This window comes from Zasmidium cellare (genome assembly GCF_010093935.1).
Source record: "Zasmidium cellare ATCC 36951 unplaced genomic scaffold M409scaffold_43, whole genome shotgun sequence".
NCBI classification, from domain to species: Eukaryota; Fungi; Ascomycota; class Dothideomycetes; order Mycosphaerellales; family Mycosphaerellaceae; genus Zasmidium; species Zasmidium cellare.
Window position 1 is genome coordinate 79,388 of NW_022986987.1, and position 27,901 is coordinate 107,288.

At 53.8% G+C, this 27,901-nt stretch overlaps 10 protein-coding genes across 10 annotated transcripts; 5 read left to right on the forward strand and 5 right to left on the reverse strand.

Annotated features, from left to right (window-relative positions):
* Window positions 1-816: 816 nt before the first annotated feature.
* Window positions 817-1,557, reverse strand: M409DRAFT_28416 (uncharacterized protein; the record flags this gene model as incomplete). Its single annotated transcript, XM_033809027.1, has 1 exon — window positions 817-1,557. The coding sequence occupies one exon, from the start codon at window positions 1,555-1,557 to the stop codon at window positions 817-819; it is 741 nt and encodes a 246-aa protein (XP_033661974.1).
* A 479-nt stretch (window positions 1,558-2,036) lies between these two features.
* Window positions 2,037-3,701, forward strand: M409DRAFT_28417 (uncharacterized protein; the record flags this gene model as incomplete). Its single annotated transcript, XM_033809028.1, has 2 exons — window positions 2,037-2,440; window positions 2,501-3,701. The coding sequence occupies 2 exons, from the start codon at window positions 2,037-2,039 to the stop codon at window positions 3,699-3,701; spliced, it is 1,605 nt and encodes a 534-aa protein (XP_033661975.1).
* A 417-nt stretch (window positions 3,702-4,118) lies between these two features.
* Window positions 4,119-4,601, reverse strand: M409DRAFT_28418 (uncharacterized protein; the record flags this gene model as incomplete). The annotated part of the gene is made up of 1 exon (XM_033809029.1): window positions 4,119-4,601. One exon carries the CDS (start codon window positions 4,599-4,601, stop codon window positions 4,119-4,121), a length of 483 nt encoding a protein of 160 aa, XP_033661976.1.
* Window positions 4,602-4,803: 202 nt separating this feature from the next.
* On the forward strand, window positions 4,804-8,418 carry M409DRAFT_28419 (uncharacterized protein; the record flags this gene model as incomplete). The annotated part of the gene is made up of 1 exon (XM_033809030.1): window positions 4,804-8,418. One exon carries the CDS (start codon window positions 4,804-4,806, stop codon window positions 8,416-8,418), a length of 3,615 nt encoding a protein of 1,204 aa, XP_033661977.1.
* A 778-nt stretch (window positions 8,419-9,196) lies between these two features.
* M409DRAFT_69954 (uncharacterized protein) lies at window positions 9,197-10,000 on the reverse strand (the record flags this gene model as incomplete). Its single annotated transcript, XM_033818508.1, has 2 exons — window positions 9,197-9,663; window positions 9,763-10,000. 2 exons carry the CDS (start codon window positions 9,998-10,000, stop codon window positions 9,197-9,199), a joined length of 705 nt encoding a protein of 234 aa, XP_033661978.1.
* Window positions 10,001-10,494: 494 nt separating this feature from the next.
* On the forward strand, window positions 10,495-12,441 carry M409DRAFT_28421 (uncharacterized protein; the record flags this gene model as incomplete). The annotated part of the gene is made up of 2 exons (XM_033809031.1): window positions 10,495-11,948; window positions 12,000-12,441. The coding sequence occupies 2 exons, from the start codon at window positions 10,495-10,497 to the stop codon at window positions 12,439-12,441; spliced, it is 1,896 nt and encodes a 631-aa protein (XP_033661979.1).
* A 275-nt stretch (window positions 12,442-12,716) lies between these two features.
* Window positions 12,717-13,706, forward strand: M409DRAFT_28422 (uncharacterized protein; the record flags this gene model as incomplete). The annotated part of the gene is made up of 1 exon (XM_033809032.1): window positions 12,717-13,706. One exon carries the CDS (start codon window positions 12,717-12,719, stop codon window positions 13,704-13,706), a length of 990 nt encoding a protein of 329 aa, XP_033661980.1.
* A 36-nt stretch (window positions 13,707-13,742) lies between these two features.
* On the reverse strand, window positions 13,743-15,051 carry M409DRAFT_59363 (uncharacterized protein; the record flags this gene model as incomplete). Its single annotated transcript, XM_033814167.1, has 4 exons — window positions 13,743-14,149; window positions 14,201-14,240; window positions 14,309-14,776; window positions 14,857-15,051. The coding sequence occupies 4 exons, from the start codon at window positions 15,049-15,051 to the stop codon at window positions 13,743-13,745; spliced, it is 1,110 nt and encodes a 369-aa protein (XP_033661981.1).
* A 502-nt stretch (window positions 15,052-15,553) lies between these two features.
* Window positions 15,554-17,602, reverse strand: M409DRAFT_59364 (uncharacterized protein; the record flags this gene model as incomplete). The annotated part of the gene is made up of 1 exon (XM_033814168.1): window positions 15,554-17,602. The coding sequence occupies one exon, from the start codon at window positions 17,600-17,602 to the stop codon at window positions 15,554-15,556; it is 2,049 nt and encodes a 682-aa protein (XP_033661982.1).
* A 294-nt stretch (window positions 17,603-17,896) lies between these two features.
* Window positions 17,897-27,721, forward strand: M409DRAFT_69957 (uncharacterized protein; the record flags this gene model as incomplete). Its single annotated transcript, XM_033818509.1, has 1 exon — window positions 17,897-27,721. One exon carries the CDS (start codon window positions 17,897-17,899, stop codon window positions 27,719-27,721), a length of 9,825 nt encoding a protein of 3,274 aa, XP_033661983.1.
* Between the last annotated feature and the right edge of the window lie 180 nt (window positions 27,722-27,901).

Here is a 27,901-nt window from a genome sequence, read left to right on the forward strand (position 1 = left end):
GTTCGCATTTCATACACGCGATACCCAATCAAGAATAGCGCCAACCATGGGCCAGTCGAGCTCGAGCTCAATAGAATCCTACACACACACGTATTGCTGCGGTCTCATTGTGCACAGAGTCACAGCAAACACCGACCAAGGCGGAGTTCCGTTGAATCCAGTTGCGCCTGCTCCCTTACCAGCGCCTTTGCCCGCGGCCGCGGCACCACCACCCGCAGCAAACGGGCCACCTCATCAAGAAAACCGCTCGCGCATTGTAGCACGATTGATGCAACGCCGCGCAGGCACCACAATCGTGAATCCATGCATTGACCACGGCACATGGTCGTCCAATCGGAGCTGGAGGTCGTTCACGAGAAGATTCCTGAGAGATCCCGATCCGGTCTTTCTGAAAGCAAACGAGCAAGAGTGTCCCATCTGCTTCCACTACTACTTCGAGAACGATGACATTAAGCCGGTTCGATTGCCATGCAACAGCCAGCATGTGATATGCATCTGGTGTGCCATAAACTGGTTCAAAGGGGGTACTCCAGACGAAGAGGCAACGAACAAATGTCCATCCTGTCGGCAGGTCCTCTTTCGAAACGACGGTCTCAGGACATATGAGATGCATCGAGTGGAGCAAGACCAGATATTCCAAAATCTTCAGGTAATGCGCCAGACGTCGGCCCAGATAGAGGAGGCCGTAACCGCCATGTGGAATAGAGCGTTGATGCTGCATAGTGACAAGACATATACGACAGCTTAGAGCAAGTGTAGGCTCTGTCCTCGAGTTTTGGCTTGAACAAGCTAACATGTACGCAGGGCGGGACTCGCTCAATCGGAGCTTTGCGACATCTGGTCTTCTTCGGCACCAGCGGTCTCGTTCTTCTTGGCCTTCTCGCGTTGCTTCTTCTTGACCTTCTTCTCTCGGTTTCGACGCGTACGCTTCTCTCGCTCTTCGGCTTCTTTTTGCTCGGCGGCTTTGCGGTTTTCATCTTGGCGGGCCTTTGCAGCGGCAGCTTTGGTTCTTACTTCTACCCGGGTCTTCTTGCCTGGTCTCTTTCGTTTGGTATTTGTTGGATGGTCGTATAGCTTGGCGAACAGCATATTTGAGTTGGACAGGATGATGCGTTGGCGTTTGGTACTCTGGATCTGAAGGACTTTCCATGGATAGGAGCTGCCAGGCCAGCTGCTGGTTGAACGGGACACAACATCCTGGCCTGTTACAGCGGCTTGCGAATAAACTGCTTTTGCTGCGTCGGAAAGTTCTTTTGTAAAATAGTAGCTGTCGTCTCTATTCGGTATGACGAATCCAGGCTCTCCTGTTGTCAATGGTGGCGTCTGAACACGTATCTTGGCGATTTCGGTAGCATCATTGGCCTGTTTGTTACTTGGGGCAAAGAGCAAGAAGTCCATCTCCTCGTTGTCTGCATCTTGCGCTCGTTCCTGTTGGGTAGCCTCGCCGTGGTTGACGAACTCGAACTCCTCAAGGCGTTTGAGACTTTTGATGTCTGGTGAAGACGGCGGCGTGCTGTGTTCCGACAGTAATTCTGACCTGTCCACGACTCTCTCCATGGCGGACTGTGGGGTGAATCAATTCCTCATCTGGCGTATTTGCGACGAAAGATCTAAGGAGGTGAAGTTCTCCACGGAATAGAAGTCCAGGTGTCGCAGCAGGAGATGCACACTATTGGCTCGCTAGACGGGCCCGGCAAATAGCCGGCGCTAAACTGTAACCATAACCTCAGCTCCTTCGTCATGCACAATCGGGGAACTCTAGCCCCCGAAACCACGAGACGCCAGATGACTTATCATAGGGCTCCGCAAAAACCGCTCTCAAGTGGCACACATACCCGATTGGGACAGGAAAGTGTCTGTCTCGTGGACCATTACTTCAGCGCAACAGCGAATGACGGAGATAGCCCTGACCTTCATCAAGCATGTCACGCCGCCGAGGGCGGTAGGTGTTCTCGATATAACATGTGTCTCTTCTGTACACCTAAGCCTCTGCAGGTACAACAGCACTCTTGAAAACTATTGGATCCTTCACAGCCATGGGTACCGATGAGGGTCTGCAGATCATCACATACTCCACGAAGAAGCACGTCGACGCGACTACCCTCAGCCGGATCCGCAGTCATGCTCAGCATCATGTGCAGAGTCAGAGGGGTCGTGGCAAGGGGACCCGCGCGTCCACTCCACATGCAAGGAATCCTTCGGCCCAGAAAGGCACCATGTCCACGTTCTGCAGCACCCTCGACTTTGATTCCTGCAAGGATCCACCCAAGAAAGTAAAGTCAACGAGACGAGTAAAACCACGAAAGTCGATCGTACCTGAAGAGCCCTTGGACATTGACATCAGCCCGTCACCGATTTCACAAATCCTCGGCACAGCCTTCGAACCATTCGACACTTTTCCCGTCGTGCTCGATAGTGACTTCATCTCTCTATTCGAGCGGTAAGCAAAGAGAAGGCCATCTCTCCGCGAAAGTCACGCGCTGATTGCTATCGTTTACAGCTATCATCGAGCATGGAAGTGGAAACAATCGAAAGCGGACTTGTTTCAAGAGACAGTTAGCAACGCTACGCTTTGCCATAGCTGGCTTGCTATCGCGAACACCTTGACTCAGAAAAAGGAAGTCAAAGCTATCGAACATGAGATCAAGACAATCGACATCGTCTATGCTGGCCTGGAAAGACTACCGACCCTCTCCGCCGCCGACCGCGATTCGGAAGGGCTGTCTTTGACTTGGGCGATTGTACGTCTGGCTCTCATCAAGGCCAACCAAGGAGACCTGGACGAGGTCGTGAACCATCTCAACGCTCTTGCCACCATCGCACCTTCAAGAGAAGCCATCGAACAAGCCAAGTTCGGTGACCACATCCAGTGCACAATCGCCATCCTGCTGCTCTTCAACGTCGGGCAGATGGAACGGATTGACCCCGCAATGCGCTATCCCTACGGTTATCAGGAGACTTCCGCACTTGAAGAAGTCGAAGCACTGGGTTTCATGCTACCTGCATCTTGCCCTCTGCTCCAATCACCCGTGACTGGCTTGATCAAGGAGCAGATTTTGGATGCTCTGAAAGCACTTACAGCACTTTGTCAGATGCTACCCAATCACGATGCACCGTACGGCTATCCCACCGTCCACAACAAAGAACAAGCGATCGGCTGCATGAAGATCGGTCAGCGGTTGGCCAACTTCGAAATGCAAGATCATCTGGAAGGCCCTGCGGAATGGCGAGACCAGCTCCAAGGCTGCCTGACCTTTAGCGCGCTGATTTTCGTTTGGTGCTTTGGTCGCCGCAAGGATGCCACACCTACAGCTATTGCATATGTTCGGGACGAAGTGCGTCGGAAGTTGACCCCGGAGCTGATATGTCGCGCCGTTCGCGAAGTCGGCAGAAGCCAGCCTCTCGTCGACCTAATGCTATGGATGTTAATCGTTTGCGGATCCACTTCCGCAACACCGGACGACAAGTTGTACTACTCTGGCCTCATCCGTGTGCTCGCACCAGATTTCCTTGAACGTAGCTTCGAGGAGCTAGAAACATGGGGGCGGCAGATGCCGTGGATCAGGGGTCATTATAACTCGCCTGTAGAGGAGTTTTGGGATTTTAGTACGGGAAGGGCGACAGATGACGCGGTCAAGAGAGCCAAGTACCTCGAGCTTCTCGGGCAGGAGCGCGAGCGGTGTCCTAGTATACTTCAATAAGCTGAAATGCAACATGGATCTAGTTCATGGAAAATATTTTCAGGGTTGCGAGTACACCTGGTCTGCATGCGTAGGCTCGCTCATAGTTGTTGAGCTTCAAACCGGTCCAATCTCGGCACCATGTATCACTTCCACAACTTTTCACTATGCTCGTTGATTAACCGGTGCTCCCCTCAATGCACGGCTATTTTAGCATGGCCTCAACCACCGAGGTTGAGGTCTCCTCAGCTTGGAGAGAATTGACACAGTGAAATTTCCGCTGTTCTCGTCGGGTTGTGTGAATGATCATTGCCTCGCAGTCGGGATCGCATTGGCTGGTGCTTCATGTTGATGGCAGCCCACTAACCCTGCTTGCGATTCAAGATACTTTTTGGCAACGCGACGGCTCGTATGGTCTGTGAGCCCTGGGAGTGGTGTTCAGGAAAGCACTTCGAGCACCAAGCCAACCACTTCGTCGAACTGCGCCCGTCCAGTCAAAATCCCAGCCGCATCCTCCAAGCCCAGCCCGACCACAAGAAGCCGCTCCTCACTAGATCGCTTCATCAAGATAGCGCTGCCAATTGTAGTGGCCAGAGTCTGACCGACGACCTCATCCTCCCGCTTCGTGCCACCGAGAACTGTCGTAGCTGTCAAGTGTGTCATCGGAAGTAAGTCGTTCTCAGAACCAGAGCCTGCCATTGGTCCTGGATTCATCGGGTCGGCTGATGCTGTTGACAGAGGAACGTGAACCCAGTGAGCCAGTTTGCCGGCTTGTGTGATGGTGATGAGGATCTTGTCTGCGAAGCCGATTGACGTGACGGAAGTGAGCCGGCCATTCACGGTGCCTGAGGTAGATTTTGATGGGGCTGGATACGGAGATGGATAGGCGTTCAGTTGAGCTGTCTCTGTATTCGTTGCCATGGTGCCTTGTATTCTCTCGGGGATGTCCCCAGTTTGTTGAAAGTGGAGGAGAAGAATGCCGTCTTGGAGCAACGCTTTAGCTCGAAGCTAGGGCAGGGTTCGGCTCGGCTCGTTGTCCATCTGCCGAGAAATCTGGGGAAAAGCCGATCGCATCTCGAAAAAAGATTCGAGGTGCAAGCCGTCCATCCTGCTGCCAACCATCATGTCGAAGAAGTTCGTTCCGAGAGAGCGAAAACACAGGAAGCTTGCCCGACAAAGCAGCGACGATCCCCGAAGAAGCGTCTCAGACCACGCCAATGCAACAGAGATCATCCCTCTGTCGAAGTCGGAGAAAGAGGAGAGACGGAGGAATCTGCAAGAGGAGATAAAGGCTCAACAGCCTGACAAAATCAACAGCAAGAAGAGGAAAAGGCTTGACAAATATATCGATACCAAGCTGAGGAAGGAAGAGAACCAAGATCTCATCAAGAAGCTATCCCAGCAACAAGCAGTCGATCCAAGCCTCTTGCAAAGCTCGCGAAAGCTTGGTCGGGTGCACGAGAGCAAGAGAGAACGCCTGCACAGGGCGATTAAGGAGCGAGAGGCCGGGATCAGTGATGGCGATGACATTCTGTTTGAAAAGAGGGAGGTAGCCGAAAGCCCAACGAGCGATCTCGAACCCGAGGACAATGTCCATGCCACCGAGGGAGACGCAAAGCCTACGAACAACGGCGCGACATTCGGGATAGGCCTGAAACGCCCTCTCGACACCAACGAAGAAGGCCGGCCGGTGATCAAGCGACGAAAGAGACGGAAACAGGCGAAAGAGCTATCACCCGATCCCCCACCCAGTGCGGGCGACTCGAGCTCCGAAGAAGATCAGGATGGCTCAGAAGCAGAGTCAGAATGGGAGGGATTCGGATCGGATGATGATGATGGAAAAGTGAGGGAGGAACTATCTTCAAATGAAGAACAAGAAAGCTCAGAGGGCTCCGCGAATGAGACCGATGATGAGGCAGAGGAAGACGACAATGAGGATGACTCGGAAGATGAGGCAGAAGACGAGAAGCCCGGACGAGTCTCTGCATTCAAGGCCTGGGCAGACTCACAGCGAAACGAAGCAGTAGGATTCACACCGTCTGCAGTCCCTGTCAACAATGAAGCCGCCAAGGCCGCTTTCAAACCTCGGGCACCGTCACCGGATCCTGCAGCGGCCGAGATCATGTCCACTGTGCAGAATGGACACTCATATCGCCCTCAAGCGGCAGTCACCATCCCACGATCAGAGGAAGTCCAATCTGCTCGTATCGAATTGCCCGTAGTTCAAGAGGAACAGAAGATCATGGAAGCCATACACAACAATTCAGTGTCCATAGTGTGTGGCGCTACTGGGTCTGGCAAAACTACACAGCTTCCTCAGATGCTACTGGAGAATGGATACGGGGCTGATGGCATAATTGGAATTACACAACCTCGTCGTGTCGCTGCTGTCTCGGTGGCCAGCCGAGTCTCACATGAGCTGGGCGCGCAATATGGCAAGCAGGTTGCCTATCAAGTCAGATACGACTCGAACGTAGGATTTGGCACAAAGATCAAATTCATGACCGATGGCATTCTATTGCGTGAGATCAGCCAGGACTTTGCTCTCAGCAAGTACAGCGTCATTGTGATTGATGAAGCGCACGAGCGCAGTGTCAATACCGACATCCTCATCGGAATGCTGTCTCGTATCGTTCCACTCCGTCATGATCTGAGTAAGGAGGAGCCGAAGAAGTACAAGCCGCTGAAACTTGTCATAATGAGTGCAACCCTCCGCGTGGCCGACTTCTTGATGAATGCGAGGCTGTTCAAGAGCACCAAGCCACCGATTGTACAAGCAGAAGGAAGACAATACCCTGTGACCGAGCACTTTGCTCGTCGAACGCAACGTGATTTCGTGGAAGAGACTGTGCGGAAGGTGTCGAGAGGACATCGTAAACTGCCCCCAGGAAGCATTCTGGTCTTCTTGACAGGTCAAGATGAGATTCAAACAGTGGCCAAGAAGTTGAAAGAGGAGTTTGCGAATTCAAACACCGGCTTCGTGAACTCCAAGCGTCCTGCTCTCAGCGCAAGACAAAGCAATGACTACCTAGAAAAGGAAGAGGAAGGAGACGATGAGTCTGATGTCGAGATCACTGGTCTGGACGATTACGATGACGCAGAAGATGCAGAATTCGACGATGTCGAACCAGATCCAGCTCTCCCACGAAAAGGCGCCCTGAAAGCACAGATTCTACCACTGTATGCAGCACTTCCTGCAGACCAGCAGATGCGTGTCTTCAAGCCGACCCCTGAAGGTTCAAGGTCTATCGTCCTTGCAACGAACGTGGCCGAAACGTCGCTCACCATTCCCGGGGTGAGGTACGTCTTCGACTGCGGGCGTAGTAAGGAGAAGCGATACGATACTGCCACTGGCGTACAAGAGTTTAAGATTGACTGGATATCGAAAGCAAGTGCTTCACAGCGTATGGGTCGAGCTGGTCGTACAGGCCCTGGGCATTGCTACCGACTGTACAGCTCAGCGATCTACGAACAGTATTTCGAAGAGCACACACTGCCTGAGATCCTTCGAACGCCGATTGAAGGCACAGTACTACAGCTGAAGACGATGAACGTGGATAATGTTGTGAACTTCCCTTTCCCTACTCCGCCACAAGGCGAGCAGCTTGCTCAGGCAGAGCGTCTGCTGAAGAACATTGGAGCGATCAACCCGAGCGATGGCAAGGTCACCGAAGTGGGACAAGAGTTGATCCACTACCCTGTCAATCCACGGTTCGGCAAGATGCTGTTGCTGGGCCTGCGGAACAACGTGCTTGCGTATACGATCGCACTGGTTGCGGGTCTTGCTGTGGGCGACCTGTTCATACCGGAGCCGCAAGCTCTTTCGAGCCGGAATGGCAACGCCGACGATGAAGACGAAGATAACGAAGACCAAGATATTCTCAATAGTCGAAAGCAAGCATACGGCAGAGCGCAGAAAACCCTCTCAGCCTGGGACGACAAAGCCGATGTAATGAAACTCTTGACAACAGTGGCCGCCTACGCCCAAGTCGAAGCCGGCGGCACAAAAGAGTTTTGTGCAGAATACTACTTGCGTGAGAAAGGCATGAACGAAGTCCAGCTGCAGCGACGCCAGCTACACAACATCATGCAGAACCGAGTGAAGGATCCCAATCAAGCAGGTGTCTCATCCACGACAAGCCTCTCCCCTCCATCCCAGAAAGAAATCAACCTTCTGAAGCAACTAGTCGCAGCTGGTTATATTGACCACGTAGCGATCCGCGGGGATAAGCTGCCCAACGCTGCATCCAGAGGTAGAAAGCCCACCCGCGCAGGTGAAGTTCCCTACCGCACGCTCCTCCCCTCAATCGCCGAGGTGGAAATCGACCGCACCGCCAGCCCATCGGAGCAGGAAGAGCAGCGCAGCGTATACGTGCACGGTAGCAGCGTTCTCGCGCGCCTCTCACCGCGCGAGATGCCCGACTACGTGGTATATTCTCACCTGAGCCGGCGCGAGGGGCAAGGGGGCAAGAACCGCACGAGGATGCATGCCCTCACCACAGTTGGGCCCAAACAGCTCGCAGCGCTCGCGGAGGGTACTCCCCTTCTCGAGATGGGGAAACCTCTCGGCAAGATTGAGGACCGCGATGGCGGGAGGAGGAGGGAGTGTTGGGTGCGGATCGCGGTGAGGGATCCTCACTCGGTGGGTGAGGGTTTTCCGCTTGCGCCTTGGAAGGTGCTGCAGGTGAGGAAGGGCGGCGTGTGGGTGATTGAGAAGGTTCTTGATAGGGGGAGGTGAGGTCTCTTACTGTCCCCGTCGTATATGGGTGTAGAGAGAGTCGATAGCTGCATTAGATGGCTTGGAACGATCGAGAGTTTCGGGGATGTGTCTCTTTCTCTTCCTCTGCTGCTATCCCGAACGTCCCTTCGAGTTCGTTGGCGGAATAGCACCTCGTATAGTCCCGGAGACGACCAGCCCGCAAGATCTTGACACCTCCGCGTTCCATCCCCCCGTTCTCTTCCCTTCGAGCAAGACGTGATAGCTGTATCGAATGGCTTGGAAGGATGGAGATCTTTGGGGATGTATCTCTTTCTCTCCCACAGTGCTGAACGTCCCCTCCCCTCCATCAGCGGCGCCGTACCTCGTATATTCCCAGAGACCATCACTCCTCCAGATCTCACCACATCCACGTCCCATCGGCCCGTCTCACGCCCCCAAGCAAGACAAGACATGTAGGTTGCGTCGGCCCGCGTCCCAGCAGTCTGTCTCCCGGATGCGTTGGACAGGGTTCTTGAGTCGTGGGTTTGGCGGTCATTGGGTGTTTGTGCTGTTGCACTAAGGGGAGTGCGCAGTCGCGCCTGACGGTGGAATTCTATGGTCGTGATGGGAAGGGTGATGCTTGTACGTCATGACCATGGCGATGGATGAGGTGCACGAGGGTGGAGGTTTGGGTTGGTTTGAGCGTGTGGGCGGGATGTCAGGGGCGGGACTGGCGTTCGAGGGTGAAATCGACGGAGGCAGAAAAACATCAGATGAAATCCTAGAGGTTCGAATATCTGTACAGCACATATGTATCCTACCTCTTCTTCCTCCCCAGGAGTTCCGCTCTCCTCTGCTTAGCCAACTCCCATCGATGCCAGCCCGCATCCTCCAAACTCTCATTGACGACCAAATCCCGAAACCTCAGCCACTTCAAGGGCGGCACCTCAAGCAACTGATCCACAAACCCATGTCTCCTCGCAATACTCGTAACCACAAACCAACCCACCGCGCATGTCACTCCAGCAGCAACGCCCACATACACCTGTCGAGGCGTATGATAGTTAAGGTATATTCTGCTCTGGGCAACGGCTGCTGCGCCAATGAAGGAGAGAACTGCGAGACCAAGGCGTTGCCATAGGGGTGTGGGGATGTGAGTGTTGGAGGCGTGAGGGTGGTTGTGGGGGTCGTGGCGGAGGAGGATGAAGAGGGTTAGGAAGGTCGAGAAGAAGGCGACGAATTGGGCGTGGGAGGAGGGCATGCCGTAGCCTTTGCCTAGCATTTCTATGGGACCGAAGTTTACTTGTTAGCCTACGTCTACCTCTATCCTGTGCTTCGAAGGGCATGACCACAAAACGGTCCTGGGAAAGTGCTTCCACGTACGAGTCGGTCTCTCTTCCTTGATATATCTCTTCAACAACCAATTCAACGCCTCACAGCCCATCTGTCCCGCGAACATGAGCAGGATCTCTACCTCTCGCGTGCCCCATATCAGCGAGACGTAGGCGATGACGAGGGCTTGTGGAACCAATGCGAGGTGGGCGGAGATGTAGGAGAGAATATCGTTGGGATCGTAGCGCACGTGAGTCAGAGAAAGCGAGGCCAGCGGTGGTGCGTCCATACCGAGGGCGGTGTCCGAAGACGGAAAGAGCGGGAAGGGAGAGAGGTGAGTGAATGAATGACTGGGGGTGGAGCGGCAGGAGCATGTGAACTTCCGCGGGGAATAAAGTTGGAGCTAGTGATCGGCTCGGGTTTGGCCGCACGTCATTGGACAGTCAGTCACTTCGAGGACACTTCATCGCCACAGCTTCGTCTTCTTGTTGACACATTTTCCACGGCCTTTCTCTGCTCAGCCAGCTCAAAAACTTCTTTGCCACTGAGACTGCTGACGTTCTTTGTAGGTACGCAGATGTCGCTTTGTTCATAGCACCCGCTTGGTCCACGCCTTTGATTAAGAGACAAAGACGCTGGTCCTGAATGTCATTGTGATATGGCAGTACTTATGTCCGCCGGACCGCCTTTCGACCTTTCGCCTTTCCTGTTGTCAGCTTTCACTTTACCCAGAATCTACGAAACACACACAGAAACACACCGAACAACGATCACCTCGCTGCCATGGAAGACGAGCGTATAGAAGAGCTGGGCTCTCTGACGGCCATCTTCCCCGAGTTGATCATCGATCCCACGAAGCCTTTCACGGCCACTCTCGAACTACCCATCACACCTACGACTCCACTGCTGGCTCGGTTCATGCCAACGGTTGCCTCCCCGACCGAGACCTACGCTGACGCTGCGACCAACGGCGCCGCCCACATCGAGAAAGATGTGCGATTGACCCAACTACCGCCACTCACATTACATCTGGACCTTCCAGAGGCCTACCCCAATGATGCGCCTCCTCAAGTCAAGCTGACGACTCAGCATGACTGGCTGCCGAAAGAGAAGCTCGCTGGACTTGAGGTGGAAGTCGCGACCTTGTGGGAGGAGTACGGACATTGTCAGATTCTCTTCTCATATATCGACTACGTCCAGCAAGCTGCCGAGCGTGGATTCGACTTCCATCAGAGTTCTGATGGCTGTCTCATCCTGCCTGCAGAGCAAGAGTCGAAGCTGGTTGCTTTCGCAATACAGAAAGAGCAGGAGACTTTCAACAAGGGCACCTATGACTGCGGGATCTGTCTTGAGCCCAAGAAAGGTTCGGCTTGCTATCGTATGAAGCGCTGCGGTCATGTTTTTTGCAGACTCTGCCTGCAAGACTTCTACAACAACGCAATCACGGAGGGCAACGTCACTGGCGTGGCATGTCTCGATCCTGACTGTGGCGCTCTTGACGCAGATGGGCGAAGAATGCGAGTGAAGAAGCATCGCCTTGTTCACCCTCGTGAGCTTCTCGCCATGGGCATCGAGGAGAGCACGGTAAGGAGATACGTCGAGATGAAGCGCAAGAAGAAGCTGGAGTCCGACAAGACCACCGTCTACTGCCCAAGAACCTGGTGCAATGGCCCGGCCAAGAGCGACAAGTATCCACCCATCCCCGCAGATCTGACCACGTACGTGGACAATGAGATTTCAGATGACTCGGATGACGCGCCCGACAACAATGACGCGCCTGCGAACTCTCAGGACTCCAAGAAGGCCATCGACCTCGCTGACAGACTCGCCGTGTGTGAGAAGTGCCAGCTGGCGTTCTGTCGCGTTTGTTATCATGGCTGGCATGGCCAGTACGTTCGCTGCTATCCGAGGAACCCCGATGAGCTCAGCGCCGAGGAGAGGGCCAGCTACGACTACATTGCCAAGCACACATCACCCTGCTCGTACTGCAACGCTCCTACGAGCAAGACGCACGGATGTAATCACATGCACTGCACGCAGTGTTCTACTCACTTTTGCTACCTCTGTGGCTTCTATCTGGATCCTCAAAATCCCTACTTGCACTTCAACACAGCTGGAACTACTTGTTACCAGCGTTTGTGGGAGCTTGAAGAGGGGGACGATGGACAAGCGCCTAGAGATGGTCAAGGGTTCCTTGGTCCCAGACATTGGGAGCAGGAGGCTGCAGAGGCTGATGCGTGAGTCTAATACAACGTGACTGAAACCTGATCATTCTGACAATGCCACAGTGCTGAAGCCGAAGCGGCAGCCGCTCAAGCACAAGCAGAAGAAAACAATCGCATTCTATTCCCTGACGTTCCAGAACCACCCCACAATGACATGCCCATAATGGTAGCAATGGCACAATTTGACTGGCTTGATCTCACAGATGAAGAAGACGAGCCGCCCAGGAATGCTCGACAACGAGGCGCACGGCGGCAACGAAACGCATTTCCTCAAAACGCTCCTGCTCGTGGTGGTGCGCAAGCGGTACGGAACCATGAGCGCGGGAGAGGTGGTGGTCGAGGTCGCGGCGGTCAGGCTGGAGGCGGCAATCGTCAGGACTTGGAGCAGAGACGGCAAGCGGAGCTGCAACGATTTCTAGCCTTGGCCGAGCGCGATGAAGAGGAGGGGTGGGACTCGGACGAGTTGGGAAATGATGATGAGGATTTCATCATTCCGAGGAGGTAGGAGAAGTATCACCGTTCAGTGCTTTGTCTGAGATACCCAGAAATCGAATCAGTATTGATATGACAGCCATTGTTCTTGATTTCGTAGATGTCTTCCATTTCGCTTGCTAAGGTTGTTTCTGCTCGCTAAGTGAGGCTGTGCCATCGTCCTGAGGCAGCGAATCCTTCACGTTGAGAGGCCACACAACAGACTTCGCTTCTTCTTCTTTCGTCACCTCGGATTTCTTCCTTGACAATCGACAACATCGTGAGAGCGATAGTTCTTGTTGTAAAGCAATGAGCAACAAAGCCCTCCAAGAACCCGCAATCCTGCACCTCATCTTCCTCTCCCTCGACCAAGAAGATCTCATCCAAACGCAAAAAGTTTGTCAAACATGGCGAAGAACAATCCTCACAAGCAGGACTTTCCTACAAGTCCTCTCCCTCCGCCCTAGACCCGCACATTTCATTGGAACACAAGACCCCTCAACAATCGATCCCCTCCTCTCGAGCATCTTCGCATCTTTCCTGTCATGGGGCCCTGCCTCCTGGGACGGCTATCGAGGGAACGCAGGGCCGTGGGTGTGGCCCGCCGAGAGGAACTGGACGTCTGATTTGTCTCAGTACAAGAAATTCACCCACCCCGAAGCGAGCTGGCGAAGGATGTTACCTTGGAATGATCCGCCTCCTACACAATTACAGGTCCATGCGGAGGGGAAGGAGGGAGGCACGATTTCAAGGATGGAGTTTGATAATGAGAGTAATTGGTTGACGATGGGGTTGTTGTGGGATGTGGTGGAGAATTGCTGGTTTCGCGGGGATCCTTGGTGGGTGAAACGGGTGGAGATCGAGGCGCCTGGGAGGGAGAGGTGGAGGTATGGTGGGAGTTCTACCCTCCCTGTCGGAGCGAAGGTTCCTGAAGAAGTAAGGAAGTCTGTGGCGAGGAGACCTGGGAGGGTGAATCTCAATATGACTATTGATGAGCGGTCGGTTGGGGAGAGGAGGGAGGCGAGAGAGAAGGCTGTCAAGGAACGTTTGGATAGTGTGAGGAGGATCGAGAGGCAGTGGTTTAGGCCTTGTGGGACGAGACCGAGGAGGATGACGGCTTGTGATAGGCATGTTTTTACGGATGAGTGGAGGGCTGAAGGGGGGAAGGCGTTTGGGGACGTTGAGTGGGATGAGGTTTGGGGGTATGAGATTGAGAGGGAGGAGGAAGAGGAGATGGTTGTGAATGTGCCGAGAGTGTCGAGGAGGAAGAAATTTTTAGGGGTTTTGTTACGTCGGTAGTGATCGTCTGGATCCATAATGCATACTTCATCTGTTTTAAACAGCATAAGCCGGCGGCGCAGCAGCCTCAACACCGTTCCCAGCAACACCACCCCCAACAACCCTCTCAAACGCCTCCGCCCGAATCCTCTGCAACTCCCCTCTCACCTTCTCCAACTCCCCTACAGCCCCCTGCACCCTCTGATCCGCATACCCAACCCTCTGCCTCTGCTCCCCAATCTGCTGCTTCAACTGCTGCAACGCCTGCACCATCTGCGCCTCGGACTGCTGGATCCTCTCATGCTGTGCCATATCCGTGAAGATGTTGTCGAAGAGGACGTCGCTGAACATGTGGCCTTGGTCGATCGTAATATCGCTGAGGGGTTTGATGGATGGTTGGAGGTGTTGAGCGGCGTCCATGTGTCTAATCACGCTGTGCATGTTGTTCTGCGCTTTGGAGAGGGCTGTTCACGGCGTTAGCCATTGAGTGCTGCTTTCTCACAAGTCAGTCTTACCATCGCGCTCCATCATGTCGGTAAAGGTACCGCCTCCAAACTACAACAAGTCACAAACATTAGCATACCCCCCCAAAAACCCGGGGAAAATCTTCATAAAGAACTCACCATATCCCTCGTCGACCTTCTAAGCGCATCCTGAATATCCCCATACCCAGCCTTGAGAGCCTGCTCCGCCCTCTCCAGCGCCTGGGCAGCTTGCTTCTCCCGTCCCAACTGCTCCTGGCATCCCTCGAAATGCGCTTTGCACCTCCCTACACTCTCCTCCGCCCCATCCTCCCCACTCACATCCGGCGTTGGCCCCGCGAAAATCCCTTCATACAACTCATCTAACGCCTTCTGCGCCTTGGCATGCCTCTCCGCGTCCTTTTGAAGCTGAGCTTCCTGGTTCTCAGCATTCGCCAACGCAGTCGCGAGCTCCTCCCGGGATTCCTTGGCCGAGCGTTCAGATTGCCACGCGGCGAGGAACTCTTTCTCTTCCTTTTCTTGACGGGAGGCGAATTTATCCTGGCCCTTGCTGCCGCCGAGTTTGAAGGCGTAGCGTTTCAAGGTCGAGTCGCGGTATTTGATGTGGTCCTAACAACATCATCAAGCTTTAGTCTTTGAAGCCTGGGATGGGTTTGGTCTGGTTGGGCGAAGGGGGTGATTGAATTTACCTTTCGCTCATCTTCGGTGATGGCGTGGAGACGGGCGAGTTCTTTGTCGGTGCTTGTGATTTGGGATTTGAGGTCGGTGATGTAGGTTGTGTTTTGTTTGAGAGATGAGGGAGCGTGGTCTGTTGCTGTGAGTTCGGACAGCAGGGATTGATTCTTGGAGGAGGCCTCATGGAGCTTCATGGTCAGGTCAGACATTTTGAAAAGATTGATCAAGCGACTTTGACTCTGTATGCCTGTTGTTCGTGTTGGTGGAATGGGAAAAGTGACAAGTTGAAGACAAGTTGGAAAACGTACTGTACACTTGTTCTTGCTATATACCTACCTGTACACACTCCAGTGGCACAGCAGCGAGTCCATAACGCCACAAGCCAGCTCTTTCAGCTGTGTAAAGGTACCCTTTACAGCCTCCTATGAGGTAGGAAGTGAAGTGCTAGTGGTGGAGCCGGGCCAGGATCGCTGTTAAAGCCAAGACAACTCAGCCTCAAATGCTCTCTACTTCCAATGAGCGACTGTTGCCAAGAACTTCCGGTGCCTTAGCCATGTGGCTGTTGATGATACAAGTGACGGACTTCTGTGCTGGATTCTTGCGATCTGCAAGCACTCCGCGGGGCCTCATTATTCCTCGAGGAGTGACGACCTACGGGCGAAACGCTCTGTTGCGATGTAACGTCACGTTCGCTATCGTCTTTCAAGGCCTTCATCCCCAGTGATCGTCGTCGGCTATGTCGTCCATTTCGCGCACGTTGGACTGATCTTCTCCCGCTGGAGCCTCGTTGGTGTCTGGTGTCACTTCCATCTTGACATCCTGGCTTCCGTTGGCGCTCTCGGTATACCACGACAACTCGGCCTTGCCAGCCAGAGGAAAATTCGACGACGAAGCAGCGTTCATGAAGTTCTCACCCAGATAGCGCTCTGGAAATGCCACCAGTGCCGCAGCCTGCTTGTGAGGGTGCTTGGTGAGGGTAGCTGACTCTGATCCGTTAAACAGGAGCCACTGCCGCAATGCCTCGTCGTGGTCGTTGTAGGTACCTTCCGAAAATGTGACAGCCACGGTCTTTGGTCGGTTATCCAAACGCATCACAGCACCACCTCTTGCACCGCCCCAGCCGCCTCTGAAGGAAGGATTGAACCCACCTCTGCCTCTGCCACGAGGTCGACCTCTCCAACCACCTCTACCGCGAGGTACATAGCTTGGGTAGCTGTCGAAGCTAATCGTTGCTGCATCCGGATCAATGCCCAAGCTCATGGCTTCTGCCTCGAGTTTTGCAAGCTGCTCTTTGAGAGCTTTTGTCTGTTCGTTGTCCTCCGAGCCATTGGCTGCTGGCGTGGGTGAAGCGGCCTTTTTGCCAGCCTTCTTCGCTATTGCATCTGCCATCTTCTTGCGCTCCGCCTCGATCGCTCTCATCTTCGCATCAAGTTCTTCCTTCTGTTTATCTGCTGCTTCAAGCTGCTTCTTGTGTTCATCGTATTTCCGCTGTGCCTCCTCTTGCTTCTTGGCAAGCTCCTCTGGGTCAATATGAGGCTCCTCATCTTGCATGTCAACATCTCCACCGTTCTGCTTCCACGAGCCATTGTTCGGTGTCGCGCTCTGGGTCTTCGTGAAATTCTCTGGCTTGTACCAATAGACTTTGACGAACCGGTTGTCGAAGATCACATTTGGACTTTCATATGCAGCTTTGGCGGCGTCGTAGGTATCATACTTGACGATTGCCAGCCGCTGGTATGGCTGCATGGTGACCTCTTCGATGTTGCCGAACTCTCCGAAAAAATCGCGCACAATCTGTTCGTCGAACTTATCCTCTGGTATTGACTCGACGACAACCGCAGTTATTGATTTGTCCTTGTTCTGACCCAGCATAGAGAAGTCTGCGCGCTTGTTTCCGCCGCGATAGTTGTTGCCGCCTCGTCCCCGCTGTCCTCCCCGACCCCGGCGTCCCGGTGATGTCTCGACTGTACCTGTCCGTGTTGGTTGAACGTTCAACAGTGCGGCGTGGTTTGGGTCGTACTGATCATTGCCAGGCACAACGTAGCGATCGTTGCCGTGCTCGAACGGGCATTGCGCTCCTCTCGCGCAGAAGCCTTTCGTGTCGTAATCTCTGCATCGCTCAGTCTGAGCTTGGGGTTGGGGGTATCCTGGCATCCCAGTCATTGCAGCAAACTGAGCCATCATCGATGCCACTGGATTGTTCGGATCGAACGCTGGAATTCCAGGTGGCGGTGTGGGCATTGGAGGAAATGCTGCCTGGGGCGCGCCTCCATACTGATTCTGTCTTCCACCTCGATGCTCGAAGGCTCCTCCTCTTCCACCACCTCGACCTCTACGCGGCTGCTTGACCGGCCGATCTCCACCTTGGTACGACGGGATCTGGCCGTTTTGCGATTCGTCGCGATCCCAGTCATGATAAGAGCGTTTGCGCGACTCGGTGTGTGGGTTCGGTGGCTCGAGGCTCGTTCGGCGGGGCGGTTGATACGTGGGCGCGGGTGCCTTCAGCGCAGGCTTGGATGGGTCGTAGGCTTTGGTCTTGATGGCAGTGAAGACATCGTCCACGAACTTCTGAGACGTGTCGCCGAGGAAGTCTTGCAAGTTCTCAACACAGCTCGCCTTCGCTACCGGCTCTGGGTCGTCGGTCTTGACGAGAGCCAGGACATAGTCGGCCAAAACATCCGAGTCGGCATCACTGACGTCCTCCAACTTCTTCACAATCCACTGCTTCAGTAGCTCCGAGTCGGCCTCGTCGAATAGCATATTGGCAAGGCGATCGCGCTCATATCATGCGCGAGGTGTGGATGAATAGTGTGTGTTTCTGTGGGAGGTGTTTGAGGTCGACTGTTTCAAGCTGCAAATAAGCTTTGGTTCCCGGACTGAGGTCCGCCGGGAATCTCCACTCCACGCGAATGACATGTGACAGATGCGTCCAACATTCACTTACACCCTCGCCCCCGTTGCCCGCGAAAGAACCTAGAGCGTGTGGCTGTTCCTGGAGACTTGGCTATGTGACCAAGATGATGCTGCTCCCGCTGAAGCCTACGCGCAGACACGATGAGCGCCCTACAATCCCAGCCGCTCAGCGCCGGCGGCCAGTTCAACTGGGTCTTCCTGATTGAGATCCTGGTCGTGGGCATCCTCGGCCTGTTCTTCCTCTTCTACTTCAATCGCCTGTTCGCTACCCTGGTGTCCTATGGCATTCGAATCTACACCTGGAACAAATACAAGGCTTACATCGACATTGGAGCACTACAGATCAGTTTACTGGGAGGGCGGCTGTTCTTCAAGAACATCCGATATCATGCTCACAATGTAACGGTCTTCGTATACGAAGGACACGTTACGTGGCGATACTGGCTTCGTTTGGTTCAAGAGGCAGAAGTGTTCCAAGACGATGAGGGCGTTGAGAGGTCCAGCGGACGAGATTCAAGCATCTCGGGCAGTGACAAGGAGGGAAAGGATATCAACGAGGGCGAAAAGAGCAAGGAAGGTTCGAATGAAAAGCCTAGAGCAAGGGCACGAAGTCTTGGTAAAGAGGAAAAGGCTGGAGGGAAGCCAAAGAAGGAGCTGCCATGCCGTATATCTGTGACAGTGTCTGGTGTGGAAGCGTTCATCTACAATCGGAGCCCTGTCTATGATGCTGTGGTGGAAGCTACAACAAGTCAGGCTAGGGAGGCGGCTAAAGCTGGCGAGAATACTGCGCAGCCTACAAAGAGCCCGACATCCTCTTCCCAAGGAAGCAGTGCCGACGAAGTGAAGTTTGGTGCCCGACCAGAACGAATGGAGACCTACAACACTGGTGCGAGTGGCCCTCCGACCGAGAAACCTGAAGTCCCATCTTTTCTGCACATCTTCCCCATCAAGATCGAATGTAAACGCGCAGCAGCAGCTCTTGGGAATGAGAACACGAAGAACGTCATCACCGCCAAAACCGAGAGATCCGTGGGTACTGTTGACGCCGGACATGCCGGGCCTTTAGATCTGTGGAAATTGCTCTTCAACTTCGAGATTCAGAAGGTCACGGTAGCCATGAAGCCCAATCGCGATTTCAAAGAGCAGCAGCTGGATGCCGCGCGGCGCATTCTGAAGGAAAGAGAGCAGGAATTAGAAGAAATGAAACCACCACTGCGCGAAACGACTGAGAAGGCGCAGACTTTCTTGAGCCGTATCTTGCGGTTCTTTCGTCGACGAGGCAGCTCTACTGAATCCCTTCGCACTGCTTCGCTAAAGTCGAGGTCCAAGTCGGTCATTGGACAACCAGGGGGTAGTCCACCGTTGGACCAACTACCCGGCCAGGGTCAGTGGCATGGCTTAATGCGCTATCTGGATGATGGTGAGATTAATGATCATGAAGAGTGGCAAGACGTAGAATATGCCAAGTCATCCGAGCTTGTGAACTGTGACAAGATCACGATGCGCTTCTATTGGGATATGCCGGGGCCGGTGCCAAATGGATTCGCCGACAATGATACCCTTTTGGGCTCTCAACACGATGACGATATCAATGGCACGGTACCACCGGACTACGGCATGGACTTGGGCATATATGGTGGTTATGTCGTCTATGGACCTTGGGCGGACAGACAGCGCCTCAATCTTCAGCCGATCTTCGTGCCGGCGACGTATGTCGATGCTACTCCAGCAAATCCGCTCAAGCCTGGGGAAGTGCGCGTCTGCACTGTCTTCAAGATCAAGGTCATCGTCGAGGACGATGTGGTCCTGCGGATTCCAGCCCGTGAAGAGTCAAAAGACACCAAGTGGAAAGGGCGCGCCGAAAAAGCTAATCCGTCCGCAAGCAATGGCAACGATGCCACTCAGGGAAAAGGCGGACACTGGAGAAGGCGTCGACATCACATGCGCGGAAAAGCTAACAAGAAGGGCACTGCCACCGTGGATGCTCGACCATACGGTTGGATCGACATCACTGTCAAGAAAGACTCGGTGGTGAACTTCAACATGGACATGTATGCACGTCCTACTGGCTACCGCAACACCCTGGACCTGGACGTGAAAGGTGTCGAGATGTCCAGTAGCGTCAACCATGGCCTTCTCTGGAAGTCTGGCCCGTTAGTCCTGGACGCGGACATCTCGCAGCCTTGCACTTGGAACAGTCTGAGGAAGTGGCCTTTCAACGTCGTCATAAACGATATGGAACTGTTCATTCTTCGTGATCACCTTTTCTTGATCATCGACCTCGTCAACGACTGGGCGTCTGGAGCGCCATCCGACTTCTACACCTTTGTACCATACAACTATCAGCTGGACCTGACCTTCAAGAACTTTATAATGTACCTTAATGTGAACGACGCCAACATCATCAATGACCCCGCCGACTTTGTTCGCAACGACTATCTCACGATCGAGGGACAACTGCATGCTATCCTTGGTATCCCAATGGAAAATTACCGACCATCCCGCAATCAGATCTCGTTCGATGTCCTAGCGCAGGATTTGAAGATGAGAATGATCAGTCCTCCTAGGAGCACCTTCAGTGCTTTCGTCGAGGACAAGGTGATGGCTGAGCTGCCCAAGCTCACTCTGAACGGATCATACAATGCCAACCAGGAGATTCGGGTTGGCAATGTCGATGTTCTCCGAATGGACATCGTCGGTACAGGCCTGTCACTGAAGGCTTACGGCTTTTTCGTCCGCCAGCTGGTGAGCATCAAGGAGAATTACTTCGGCGACTACATGCATTTCAAAACTCTCGAAGAGTTCCAGGCGGCCAGTGATGATCTGGAAGAAGCAAATGCAAAGACTGCAAGTTTCCCGAAACCGACATCCATCAACGAGCTGGACGTCATCTTGTGCATTGTTGCCGAGGACGCCACCGTCATGTTTCCCACAAACATGTACTCGTGCAAAGAATTTGTTCGGGCTGAGTTACCTCGTGCTGATCTCGACTTGCGGATTGTCAGCTACTACCTTGATATGGGTCTGCAGCTGTCGCCGTTGAGCTTTTTGACAGGCTCTTCAGCGCCGGATGAGGACGACGTGCCAGGAGAATCGCCCACCCAATTCTTCGTCAAACATGTCGACTTGAATGGCCATCGCTCATTCGGTCTGCCACCCAACGAAGAAGCATACGTGAGCCAGTGGGATATCGACGTTGGCAAGATCACTGGAGAGCTTTCGAGTCAGTTCGTACGAGACCTTGCATTGGCTGGGCGAGCATTTGCATTCACTATCGGTGATGTGGAGAATGCTCTTCCAGTCCATTCGCCTGCCATTGCCCTCGATGCATCATTCGTACAGGTGCGCACTGATACCGTACGGCTTTGGATGCACGTTGGAAAAGATGCTCTGTTGCTTGACCTCGAGCCGGTGAAAGTCGAGACCAATGACTGGGCAAGTGCGATGTTCTCCCAGCGGGTCACCGTCCTTGCGCCGCTGATTACCGTCGCATGCGCGGACGGTAGGAGTGCGTCGCGACATAGAGCACGCAGCTGGCGAAAGGATCCTGTTCGAACATATGCCTTCCTGCAGACTGGTGTGTCGTTGGATGTGGTAATTCGCAAAGCACATTTCGATCGGGAGACGAGAAGACAGCAAGCCCACTTTCGACTGCACGATCAGCGTACAGGCAGGTTCCCTTTTCTCATACGGCCCGACATTGATGCTCCCATTGACCCTGAAGATGACATCCACTTCGAACCTCCGGCATCACAGTACCCGTACCCACCGCCTCCATTGACGCGGACAAGTGGCGTCCGACGGCAGGCTTCGGTGAAATCAATATCGAGTGTTCCCAGAGGGCGGCGCTTACTCTCCAAGAGCTCGTCATCGTCTCTCTCAGCCTCAGTCAAGAGTGGGCGTGCCGCGATTGTTGGCAAACCTCGTCCTGTGTTCTTGTCTTGCCCGACTGAGAAGACGGAGAGCTCGTCCTCATTTTACAGTCCAGCAGCGCCCGGCAGTCGATCAACAAGCCCTGACTCTACGCGCGAGAAGCCTCACAACAGGCTGACGAATGACGCCGAGCGAGCCAAGTTTGGCCTCCCCTCTTCCACCATGGCCTTCTCAAGTCCCTACTCGGAGCCCTACTTTCCCTTGGAGCTGGTCGAGCCGGACGAGACGAACGTGCCTCCTTTTTGTGCTGTTGAAGACAAGGACGGGACTCAATCTGAGACTTCGTCAATATCAGATGTTATACTGGATCCAGATATCGATCCTGACGCGGAACATGTCACGGTCATGATCAAGATTGTACCTGGCATACGTGGTTATGTGGAGCCTCGGGCAGCCATCACAGCGTCGAAACTGATCCGCAAAGTGGCACCAAAACATCCTAACGAAGTGATGGATGCTTTCCAAATGAGCGTCATTGGAGCGATTTTGAGCCAGCAGGCTGCCAAAAGTGCCAAAAGCAAGATCGTGGAGATCCAGGCCAGTCTGGCAGCCGCCCATCTGCGCGTCGTGGCCCTCGACGAGAAGAAAGATGAAATCGCAGATCAGATCGATCTGAAGATGAAGTCTCTGGAGACATTTGTGAGAATCCGCACAGAGCCTTCTGATATCGGCGTGCATCAGTTACTGGCTTTGCACACAATGCTGGCAGGGCTTGATGTTTGTTTACGAGAACGTCAAGATGGCGTCCTCGCAAAACCGGCAGTAGGACTCGGCGTTGACGATGTGCTGGTCTGGCTAGCGCTCACCAGCACCAATGCTTTCCATATATCGTTCCGCGACACATCCTTGGCGGTTTCTGGAGAGCAAACGAGATACCTCAGCCTGCTCGCCCTGAAGCTTATACCTGTGATAACCGACATCAAGTCACGTTTCGAAGAGGTCCTTGCCAACGACTTGAAACGTATTCAGTACCTGGTCTACGTCCTCACCCACAACGGACAAGATGTCGGGGACCCTCCTTTCCTGACCCGGCTTTTGTTTGTTTTGCGCGCCTATCCAGGACATGTCCGTAACACGGACTCGTGGAATATTCTGGCGCGGTTCCGATACATATTGCAGAGTTTGTCACCAGATGTCTTAGCGGACCTCACGGCCGTGATCAAGCAGACCCATCCAAAATGCCCAGAGGATGCTCCCCGTCGAGTGCTAGACAGCTGGGCGCATTGGCAGAGCTGGGACGTCCACATCAACCAGACCATGGTGTTCAAGATGCTCTTCAGCCCCGAGGATATCAAGACAATGGACCCCTATCAAGCCAAAGCGACCACTTTGACATTCAGGTCCGAGTCTTTCAGAATCGCTCTTGAGCACGCGAAAGGAAGCAGTGACATCGTGCTGGAGGAGACTACGCTAGGCGTAGAGAACACCCCTCCCAAGAAGCCCGAGGGTCTGATGCTTGTCGAAGAGAACACGAGGACGAGAACTGCGCTGCAGATGCACACGAGTACGATCGCCTTTCTGCTCGACTGGGGCCTATTCCACATTGCAGAAGATGTTATAGCCCTGAAAGATCGCATTGACGACATCGCTGCTTCGCTTGAGAGCAAGCGAAAACGGACCGCCGGCCAGGCATTGGAGGACGGACTTTCCCGGCATGACATTCACGCCACGCTCTCGACTGATACTGGTAGTGTCACACTGCAGAGCATCAATCTCCGCCATGTATCTCGCGCAGATGGATTGAAGATGACCGTGATTGGAACGAATCAAGCGCAGCATGAGACGATCGGCCAGGCGGTCAGCGCCACTCTCAACTTTGACACTGCCATCACCGAGCTGCACGGTCCCACAGCGCCCATATGGCAGACGTTGCTTACCTCGCCAAGTCTGTACGTCGATCACATCCTCCCTGCGGATGGCCTCCAGATACCACCGACTGTGACGGTTGCGGTCGCATACGATGCACTGCAGATCATCATCAGTGAACAAGTCCCTGGGATTCTCCACATTGTCGATTCGGTGATTTTGGATGAGGTTGCAAAGTGTCAGCGCCTGGCTGAGATGGCACAAGGACCACCACTGCCAGCATCTCCCCCTCTCAGTCGGACTACTGATACTACAACAGTCTCCCGAGCCAGCACCGGAGCATCTCTGCCTCCCAAACTTCATGTGGCTGTCTTGTCCGGCAAGCTGCATCTGGAGGTCTCTTTGCTGTCAACACTTAGCTTTCTGCTTGAAGGAAACGGCGCCAGCGTTCGCGTTGCACCGAGCCTGACCAAAGACAGGATTTTCAGCATCGACTTCGATGTGGGCGTCCAGCATCATGCTTTTGTGAACACTTCTGCCAATGAGAGACATGTCCAGGGACTTTTGGAGGTGCCACCCATCAACGGACACGTTGGGTTGGAAATCGGCATTGATGAAACAGATGTCGCTGTGGCTACGACCATCGAGAAGATTGAGGTCGATGCAGCCGCAATTCAAGGTGTTCTGGGCGTTCTCAACCGGCCTGAAGTCCAGAACGTCATCACTGCCATCAAAGGTGGCGTTGAAGATATTAGAGGTCATGTGGTGGTCTTGTTTCCTGAAGATCACACGCCGAAGCCAAAGCCAGACCCCAAGAAGCAACAGCGTGTTGCTTACGACGTTCGATTTGCATTGCTGGGAGTCAGAGTCTCTGCGAGCACTCCTCGAGTTCTGGGACGCTCCACAGCCGAAGTCGAGTTTGGAATTGGGCCGTTGCATGCCACTGCCTCGAATCGTGCTGCCCCTGAGGAGATCATCCCCGACGTTCGAGCTCTTGTGCAAGACATCGGTGCGAGCCTCAAGATCAAGGAGAATGGCAAGTTACGTCCTTGTGGAAATGCAATCATGAGCATCAGGTTGGACTTCAGCAACCACAAGGGCGACAATGGTGACATGGTTAGGGAGCTGAACCTGTGGAGTAAAGGCGTCGACGTGAATGCCTACCCAGACACTGCTTCTACGGTTGTCGACGTTATCAACCATCTACAAGACAGGATCAAGCATCTGGATCTCTCCAAGGAAGTCGACTACCTTCGCCGCATCCGTGACGAGCGTAGACAGACTGTCATTCAGAAAATGAGCGGCAAGGAAAGCTGGACGGAAGACGATGAGCTACCCTTCTCTCCGGAAGACCTACTCTCAATCAAGACGACAATAGAGATCACCGACATTCAAGCTGCATGGATCGTCGACAGATCATTTGCAGCCAACAGGAACGCGCCCGTCGATGATTTGGTCTTCTCCATTGACAGCGTCGAATTCACCACTCGCGGCGGCAACGAAGCTCGGCTGACGATCACGGAGGTGCAGCTGCAACTTGCTAAGAAGAAGGATGCCAAGCTGTCGCGCTCTTTGAATTCAGCATTGCTTCCTGAGGTGGGCTTTAGCGTGGGCTACTGGAAGACGGGCAGATATCGCAGTCTGACGTTCAAGGCTACTGGCAAGCCGCTCGACCTTCGCCTTGAGTCGAGATTCATCTTGCCGGTCAATGCCGTACAGAGGTCGATTGAACTTGCGATTGCACAGTTTAAGAAGGGCACTGAGACATGGCAGAGTACGCCCACATCCACAGGAGCGCCAAGATCGACGATGAAGTTTGACACGAAACACATTGGATCTCTCCTTGTCGAGGCGGACTTCGCCGGCGCTCAGGTCTACATGCAAGGATCTGGTCGCCGCGAGCGCAGAGCGAGCCTGGCCACAGTGGCGACAGCTTCCCAGCAACATGGCAGCCAGCATGGGCGCTACGGCCAGTTTGCAGCTGACGGTGCGCTCATGCATACGACTTTAACTGCTCCTGGGATTGGTTTCAAACTTGAGTACAACGCAAGCGAGACGCAACCGACGGTCAATGCAGAGCTGATGATTGACGCATCGTCAAATATGCTCTTGCCGAATGTCGTCCCATTGATGCTCGAAGTATCGAATAGTGTGAAGGAGCTGGTGCGAAATCAGAAGGACGACAAAGCACCCATCAAGCAGGTTTCTGTGCCAGAGGCTGCGAAGCCTGCGCAAAAGTTCTTCGAGGATGACTCCATCATCACTGCCACACCAGCTAAGATTTTTGGCAAGACGAAAGTTGATCTTGGTTTCCGCATCGCCAAGCAAGAGTTCGGCCTGAGCTGTCAGCCCATAGCAAGAGTTGATGCGAAAGCAACGCTTGAAGACTTCTACGTCACGATGAACACGATCGACTCGGACGAGCATGGCCACTTTTTCGCGGCGTCCGCCGTTATGACTGGACTTCGAGCGCAGGTCAAGCATGTCTACTCGCGCGAGCCTACTTTCAGCTACGACATGGACTCAATTGTGCTGTCTGCGATGAACAACAAGCATCTGAGCGGCACTCCAGGTGTTTCGGCTATTCTGAACATCAACCCGACTCGAATCTTGATCAACGGCAAGCAGTTCCAAGATCTACTTCTTTTCAGGGAGATCTGGCTTCCACCTGAGATTAGAAATGCTGCGGCTGCGGCGGGTCCAGCTCCATCGGCAGTACCATCCACGAGACCGGACGACTTTCTCGTGCAGCGGTATCAGACCGTGGCGGCCGCTGCTGCGTTCCCTTGGAATGCTACAGTCTCGATTACGAAGCTTGCTGTTGATCTGGATCTTGGTCAGAGCATTGGAAAGTCATCGTTCACGATCACCAATTTATGGGCTTCACAGCAGAAGTCGTCGAACTGGGAGCAAAATCTCTGCATCGGCATGGATGAAATGGCTATCAACAGTACTGGCCGTATGAGTGGCTTCATTCAACTAGGCAGGCTTGGCGTCAGGACCTCGATCAAGTGGCCTGAAGGGTCGAGCCAGAGTTCAACGCGCAAGACGCCGCTGATTCAGGCTTCACTTGGATTCCAGAGACTACGAGCCAAGGCTGCTTTCGATTACCAAGCGTTTGCGTTCGGTGATATCGAGAGTTTCGACTTCCTAATGTACAATGTCCGCGATTCATCAGGAAAGTCAGACCGCCTTGTGGCTGTGCTTGACTGCGAGAAGGCTTATGTGTTCTGCACGTCGACGAGCCCTGCGCAGGCTGTTGGGCTGTATCAGGCGTTCGATCGCCTGATTCAAGAGAAGCAGACGGCATACGTCCAGTCATTGCGAGACATTGAGAAGCACATGCGGCGCGAGAGTACTGTCGTGCCGACGAGATTTGGACCTCCGATACCGAACTCTCCCGTCAAGACCAAAGAGGATAAGCGGAGCCCCATATCGCTGCACACAGATGTTGTCGTTACGATGGGTGCTATCTGCTTTGGTGTCTACCCGAGCACGTTCTTTGATAGCCAGATGTTGAAGCTTGAGGCCAACAACATCCAAGCTCGATTCGCCGTAGGGCTCGAAAGGGGCAAGATTACGAGTGGCCTTGGTATGACGCTTGGGCAGCTTCAAGTTGGCTTGTCTCAAGCTCGCCGAGTGACCGCCGTTCCCAAGGCCCTGGAGGTGACGGTCGACGAAGTTATCAATAGCGCCATCAACGCCAAAGGCGGCACGATCCTTCGCGTACCCAAAGTCATCGCATCTATGCAGACATGGCAGTCTCCGGACAACAACAACGTCGACTACATCTTCAAATCCCTCTTCGACGGCAAAATCGACGTCGGCTGGAACCTCTCCCGCATCAACTTCATCAAAGGCATGTGGACCTCCCACTCCCGCGCGCTCGCCTCCCGCCTAGGAAAATCTCTGCCCGAGTCCGCCGTCAAAATCACCGCCACCGATGAATCCTCCTCGTCATCAAAAGACAGCACCAACGACAAGCAGGAGAAAATCACGGCGGAGATCAATCTTCCGCAGAGCAAGTACGAGTATAACCCGCTAGAGCCTCCGGTCATCGAGACGCCGCAGTTGAGGGATATGGGCGAGGCGACGCCGCCGTTGGAGTGGATTGGACTGCAGCGTGATCGGCTGCCGAATGTTACGCATCAGATTCTGATTGTGAGTTTGTTGGAGGTTTGTAGGGAGGTGGAGGATGCTTATGAGAAGATTTTGGGGAGTTCGTAAGGAGGAAGACAGGACACGGGATGTGTGAGCTTGAGAAGAACTGTTGATTTCAGCGTTTTAGCGTGGCGTTCAAGGAGGTTGTTGGGTATTTGGCATGGTAGATTGAGTGAGACGGATAGGAAAACAGGCCAAAAAGAATCGGATTTAACATGTGCTAACCCCGCCGTCTGGCATGTACGG